The sequence below is a fragment of the Zerene cesonia genome, chromosome 17 (genome assembly GCF_012273895.1).
Source record: "Zerene cesonia ecotype Mississippi chromosome 17, Zerene_cesonia_1.1, whole genome shotgun sequence".
Taxonomy (NCBI): Eukaryota; Metazoa; Arthropoda; class Insecta; order Lepidoptera; family Pieridae; genus Zerene; species Zerene cesonia.
Window position 1 is genome coordinate 10,576,466 of NC_052118.1, and position 7,472 is coordinate 10,583,937.

The 7,472-nt window shown below is 41.6% G+C and overlaps 1 protein-coding gene across 1 annotated transcript in view; it reads left to right on the plus strand.

Moving 5' to 3' along the window:
- Positions 1-7,472, plus strand: part of LOC119833406 (fat-like cadherin-related tumor suppressor homolog) — a 50,907-nt gene that overhangs the window by 21,860 nt on the left and 21,575 nt on the right. Inside the window, exons 10-17 of the mRNA XM_038357397.1 lie at positions 406-419; positions 618-838; positions 1,050-1,275; positions 1,674-1,896; positions 2,424-2,525; positions 2,703-2,933; positions 3,468-3,995; positions 6,343-6,636. Coding sequence (XP_038213325.1) covers positions 406-419; positions 618-838; positions 1,050-1,275; positions 1,674-1,896; positions 2,424-2,525; positions 2,703-2,933; positions 3,468-3,995; positions 6,343-6,636 — 1,839 coding nt within the window. The remainder of the gene's footprint in view (positions 1-405; positions 420-617; positions 839-1,049; positions 1,276-1,673; positions 1,897-2,423; positions 2,526-2,702; positions 2,934-3,467; positions 3,996-6,342; positions 6,637-7,472) is intronic.

The window sequence follows — 7,472 nt, forward strand, 5'->3', positions numbered from 1 at the left end:
CGGAAATGTGATCATATTTTCTCAGCCCAAAGACAAATCGAATGCAGAAGTTTTGGAGTCTTTCAAGCCTATCTAACTAGCCTATCTATGTACATATTATGTAGAATTAAAATGTAAAATTTATATTATTTTAAAAGAGCAAGTACAGAGTTTCTTGCCCGCTCTTCTCTGTAGAAACTGCCTTCCGAATCGGTGGTAAATTTTATAACTGTGTAATATTCAAAAGTGCTTCTATAAGAAGTCTATTTGAATAAATAAATGTATGAGTTTAAAAAAAAAGTCTACAATAATGTCCAAAAGTGACACATATTGTACAGGTAAACCGACTGTTCTTTTTTTTGTATGTTATTATTATCAGATGTGTTTTGTTGTGTCATAATGAGTTTTGAAATTGATTATACGCAGGTTATTTCAAACGTGTTATGTAGATATGAATGAATGATATAAATATATGAGAATCGTTATGACACACTCCTCATATCTGATGCTAGTCATATCTATGCTAGCTAGTGTTGCTTTTTATTTGTATCATTTCTCTCATTAGTGTGTTGTGCTGTCTCTGATACATAAATGTTTCTTTCTTTCTGCTTTCAAATGATTGACTCGATAAAACACAGGGAAAGCGCCGCAATCCACGAGCTGACGGTGTGGGCGCGAGACCAGGCGCCGCGCGCGTCTGTGGCGTTCGCGCGCGTCACGGTGCGCGTGCACGACGCGGACGAGCACGCGCCCGAGTGGGGCCGCCGCCTGTGGGAGGTGCGCGTGCCCCGCACGGCCGCGCCCGGCACGCTGCTGGCGCCGCTGCGGGCCGCCGACCGGGACGCGCCCGACGCCGACGGTGAGCCTCTCACACGCTCTTGTAACAGGGGCATGCCAATAATAAAATAGAACACAGACATTCGGTATGAAGCAGGATTTATTATGACCACAATACTTTATAAAGAGAACGCAAACGTCGGCGATATAATAAAGTTTCCTCAAAGAAAAAGCGACATGCACAAATAGAACGGAGCTCGCAGCATTGACGACCGTCATTGCATATCCCACAGCGGGCGACTCGGCGCGGGTGGTGTACTCGCTGGCGGGCGGCGACGCGGGCGGGCAGTTCCGCGTGGAGGCGGCGCTGGGCGACGTGCGGCTGGCGCGCGCGCTGCCCGCGGCCGGGCCCGCCGACTACACGCTGCACGTGCGCGCCGCCAACCCGCCGCCCTCCGACAAGGCCTCCACCATCCCGCTCCACATTGTCGTTGTCGACCCCGATGATGCTCCACCTAGGTATACATTTCATTACATTTGTAATTCTTTATTAGTGAGTAGGAGAAAATGCAATTAGAACGTTTTGAAGATCACAAAAAAGGTAAATGTTTTTTCCTGTTTGTCGTGACGTGTCACATGTGCGTCGATCACCTAAAAACCACTGGACAGATTTTGACTAAATTTTATATGATGATACATTAATATTAGGTTAAATAGGGATAGAATAGTTATATTAATTTCTACCTATTTGTTATTTGAGCAAATTATAAATTTTGAATATTGGGTCTATAAGTCGATTATAGCAGTATGCTTATTTTATACAAGAATTTATTGAGAGATAAGATCGTAATATAGTGATCGAAATGAGACTCACAGCCAAGATAGGCGATACAGTAACAAGGCAACAACGCGTGCAGATTCGTGACGGACGAGATCGTGTGCGAGGTGTACGAGAACGAGCCGCGCGGCACGGCCGTGGCGGCGCTGGAGGCGCGCAGCCCGGCCGGCGCGCGCTACGCGCTGCGCGGCGGCGCGGCCCGCTTCCGCCTCAACCCCGCCGCCGGCCTGCTCACGCTGCGCGCGCCGCTCGACTTCGAGGAGCGGGACGCCTACAACCTCACCGTCACCGCTTACGGCATGGTTAGATATATTGCTGCGACGTTTTGCAAACTTACCGTACCTTTCAGAGTTCTTGAATCGCCACGAAACAGGAGCAGGATAAAAATTAAATTTTTAGTGTTATTATTTAGTTCATAACATTGAAATGATTAATAAATCAGACATTTTGAAAGAATAGAAAAAAATCGATCACAAGGCGGGATTCGAACCGAAAGAGTAGAAGAAATTCGATTACTGTGACGGGATCACGGGTGTTAGAGAAGCTAGGCGTTGCTACGCTATGGCTAAAAAACGCGGGTTCAAATCCCGCCTCGAGATCGAATTTTTTCTATTCTTTCAAAATTTCTCAGTATAAAAATTACATAATATAAGTAAAGTATAAAAAAAAAATTGAACGATTACACTAATATTAATGTAGTTTAAGTTAACTACAGTAACGCATAAAATATGATATGGGCATTTATGGTAGTTTATTATTTACCTAAATTATGTATTATAATATTTGACCTAAATTATGATGATTTATTTTATTATCCTTTTCTCATTAGGGTGGAGGCAGCGCCGAAGCGCGAGTCTTCGTTCACGTGTTGGACCGCAACGAATATCCGCCCGTGTTTGTACAACGAAACTTCCGCGGGATAATTTCGGAGGTGAGATATGAAACAATAAGTCACATACCGTCCACATTATTTCTAATCGTAATTCATACTATTATCTCAGTCCGTTTATTGAGTGGTCACATAGTAATAATTTGGCCGGCGTCGATGTCGTTTCTATTAATTATAACCGGCTTCCACGAGCGCGACTACACATGACGCTGTGCGCAGGCGGCGGAGGCGGGCGCCGTGGTGTGGGACGCGGGCGCGGCGGCGGGCGCGCCGCTGGTGCTGCGCACGCGCGACGCCGACTCGCCCGCCAACCGGCAGCGCGCCTTCGAGCTGCGCGCCGCGCCCGCCGCGCCCGCCGCGCCCTTCCGCGTCGACGCGGTCACCGGCGCGCTGCACCTCGCCGGCCCGCTCGACTTCGAGACGCAGCGGACGCACCGCTTCACCGTCAAGGTACTCGCCGAACCATATCACTATGTCTTGCCGTATGCCATGATATACATGCGAATTTATTACGTGGAAGGATCATTGTAAATAATAAGTTTTGATTTTTAACATTTACGCACTTAAGCGATGAGTGTAAGCCTCATATTTAACTTGAAACCTCGTTAGGATGGGTAGATGTATGTTTGTTTGCTCCTTCATGAAAAAAATACTTAACGGATTTTGACGATACTTGGCAGCGATGTAGCTCTACATGAGCTACATTACTGTCATACTACAGATATCAGAATAATACTTAGCCTATATAGAAATACCAGTTTTAGCCGCGGGTGAAAGCGCATGCCACAACTCGGATCGTTATAATAACGTATGCGATTTGTAGGCAATTTCCTGCGAATAAATGCAATTTGAATATTTTCATCCTCAGAAATAGAAGGGTGCAACATAGGATGGGAAACCACATGTAGTAGTACTATAAAATACGTACATTGAGGCTAAAAGGAAACTTTAATAGGTCGTTACTTTAATCGCAAAATTTTTCAGGTTTTGGACATGGGTAAGCCGAGACTACCATCCGACAGTATCGCGCATGTCACCATCGACGTTACGAATGTGAATGACTGTCCGCCGAACTTCTCCCAAGCTTCGTACGATGCGACGGTGCTGCTGCCCACGGCGCGCGGCGTGTCCGTGCTCTCGCTGTCGGCCAGCGACCCGGACGAACCGGACGCTCCAGAGAAACTGAGATTCGACATAATCGATGGCAACCCACAGGGCGCTTTCGCTTTGTCGTCCGACGGCAAATTGAGCGTCGCCGACCCCAGCGTCATTAGCAGCGAACATAAGTTAAGGGTCCGCGTTTCCGATGGAGAGTTGTCGAGCACGGCGCGCGTCAACATCAAAGTTCGAGAACCGGATAATTCCGGGCTCGCCTTCCAAAAGACTGATTACTACGCGTCGCTTGTGGAAAATTCTACAAAACCAGTCACGATCATAGTGCTCAACGTTCTCGGAGCGGCGCTCAATGAACATCTCGAATTTAGCATTCTGAACCCGGTCGAAGGATTTGAGGTGAGTTCAATGACTGTATTTTTTTGCACGCTTCAATTAATAAATTCAATTCTATCTGTATCTTTGTATGTAACTGATTTCTTTAGACTCAATTTTTCCCACTTTGAACAGACAGATTTAATTAAAATATGTAAAAAGCACTTATCCAACATCGGTGAAAATACAAAAAAACCTTGAAGTTATCTTATATCTCTTCGATATCCTTGAATTTATCTTATTTCTTCAATATTTAATACCTATGGATCGCCAAGATAAAAATTTTCCTTAAATGTAGTAACCCACTTCTTTAAAATTGATTTTCACTCGCTACAGACAAATTTAAGTATAATTTTCTAGTACAACCTTTAAAATATTGTTAAAAAAATTCGTTATTCATTGCCAGACATTTAACAATGATGAATTTCCAATTCATGAAGTTGATCTCATTTTAAATTCCGTATAATTAATAAGTAAGCTGGCGTTATAGCCAATTCTGGGAAAAGTATGGTGTTCAATACTGGATATGAATATAAATACAAAATAATCATGATAAGATTATATTACCATCTTACATACATATATACAGTGCCCGCCACTTGAATAGCCTCACCCTATTTTTTATGAGTATTATAATTACACGTAATAATTTGTATTAATAAATATCAAATTTAAATTGTACGTCGTGACGTTTATCGAACGACACATAAACAAGTAGGAATTTGTCTAAGCGCGGAACGTTGGAAACAAAAGAACTAATGCGTGCCGTCCACATGAATAGACTCAGTTTAATATAATCGTTCAACCCGTTCATTTAAGTTTCGCTTTTAAATATATTTTATTAAGATTGGATAATACAGACAATATTCTATATATAGACAATATTCTATTGTGTACCTGCAGTTACGTGATAAAAAAAGAGTTATTGTAACTATGGGACGTGGTTAAAAACTTATGAGTTTAGAAATTGAAAAAGTGAATTTTTATTTAACTTATCTCATCGTGAGATAGCTAAAAAAATTGGTCGCAGCCCAAAGGTAATTAATAATAATGCAGAAAATTAGGAAAATTATGGCCACTGGTATAAAGGACACACAAAATTTGCAACTAAGGATCGTGAACGTCGTCTTATTTTACGCTCTGCTTCAAATTCCAGTCAGACCGCCGGGCAAATAGCTAGTAAAATGAATACTAGGGCATCTCTTTCTACAGTTCGACGGATTATTAGAACCTTACCTTAATTCAAACGAAAAACAATTATGAGCAAACCTCCTTTGAAAAAACATCATGTGGCGGCTCGACTGTCATTTACTAAAAAGTACATGTGCTGGAAAACTGAGTGGAAAAACGTGATTTTTAGTGACGAGAAAAAGTTTAATTTAGATGAACCAGATGGATTTAAATATTATTTTCACGACCTAAAGAAAGAACCAAGAGTACTATCACGTCATCACTCAACTGTCGGCTCGGTGATGGTTTGGGGGGCAATTATTTATTATGGTACTGTTGATTTAATTGTGTTAGACGGAAGACAAAATGCTGAAAAGTATTTAAATTTATTAAAACAAACAAATAGCAAGATCAAAAAAGTGTGTAGATGGGTAGAAAAAAAATTTTTTGAGCATAATAATGCTCCCACACACACGTCAGCCATAGTTACGAAGTGGTTTGAAGAAAACCAGACCGAAGTTCTAGATTGGCCATCCTTGTCCCCTGATCTCAACATTATAGAAAATGCCTGGAGTTAGTTGTCTCGGCAAGTTTATAACGACGGAAAACAGTATGGTAATAACGAAGAACTGATACAAGCTATTTACACTGCTTGGAATTCTGTGGACATTAATTACATACATTCTTTATATAAATCGCTACCTAATCGTATTTACGAATTAATAAGATCTAATGGAAAATACACCAAATACTAAACTAACGAGTTTTAATAATTAAACAATATATTTTTGCATGTGAGGCTATTCAAGTGGAAGGGGCAATTATTTGTTTGACGTTGTTTCTTAAAACTCTGATTAGATAATAATAAAAATTTTATTTGCTATTACAAGACTTCCTGTTTTATTTAATATACGATGGTTGATGTATATCTCCTTTTTATATTACTATGTGAAATATCAATTTTGACGATGAGGCTATTCATGTGGCTGGCACTGTATAATGACATGTTTGCATCTTCATTTCTCAGAAATAAAATTAAAAAAAATGAAAAAATTATAGTAGGTATTAATCAATAATCTATTTTATATTTTCTACCTTTCAGTTGTTTCATTTTTATCAATATTTTTATTATTTCATGTTATCATTATTAAGTATAATCAAGTAGTCACAGTATAAGCAGTATTGTCAATGACGTCGGCAGATCGGCAAGACGTCAGGCGCGGTGCGCAGCACGGGCGTGCCGCTGGACCGCGAGGCGCGCGACTCGTACGAGCTGCTGGTGCGCGCGCGCGGCGCGGGGGCGGCGGGGGGCGCGGGGGCGGCGGGCGGCCGCGTGGCGCACGCGCGCGTCACCGTGGCGCTCACCGACGTGAACGACAACTGCCCCGTGTTCGTGCGGCGCCCCTACGTGGCGGCCGTGCTGGCCGGCGCCGAGCCGGGCACGCCTGTCTTCACCGTCGAGGCCGTCGATGCCGATGCCAACGATAACGGCGAAGTGAGTTGCAGTTGCAGCCATTGATGCGTTCAGAATTAGTTTTACATGATCTTATCTCTTATCTCTTCCGGTATACCTATATTAGAACGCGCTCGACATTAATCCCTACGTCGTAGCTTTAACTCCAATGTCTCATTTCTATTCGAAAATTTTTATCTTTGTTAAGCAAAAACCCTTTGAAAAATTGAATGAAATTATGAACGTGGAATATAGGTGACAAATGAATTGTATTTTTTTTTTATACAAAATTAACAAATGAATTGAATTGTATACACTTATACTTATCTCAATCGTCACGTTTTTGACGTGACAACGTCTTAAATTAGGTTGCGGCTCGGAGGCACTTATGAAAAAGTGTAACGCCCGGTAACGTTACGATGAGTCACCGAACTATGATCGGTCCGCCGCGCGCGCAGCACTAGAGAATTAGGCGCATTGAATCGACGCGTGCTTGTGTCTCTGTCTCTGTCTTTTTAGTAAACAAATAATATTTTCTATAGTTAAAATTTGTGCAATTCTTATTTTCATTCAATTCCTTGTTCCTATTGTGCAATTTAATAATATTCATATCAATAAACATTCTACCGAGAAAAAGACGTTGTCACGTAAAATCTTCGCCCGTAACCGACTTTACAGGCAACCATTTTTTGATATATTTCAAGAAATGTTTACACTATTTAAATATAATGATGATTTATAAAAAGGAACTTTTCTCTAATACAGTGAACTTTTTTCGAAGAAACCGTCCTAACGTTCTAAAAAGCTCTTTGTTTTAATCAATATATTCATATAATATCGGAAGCAATCGTATTTGAGATTACAATTGAGCTTTTGCT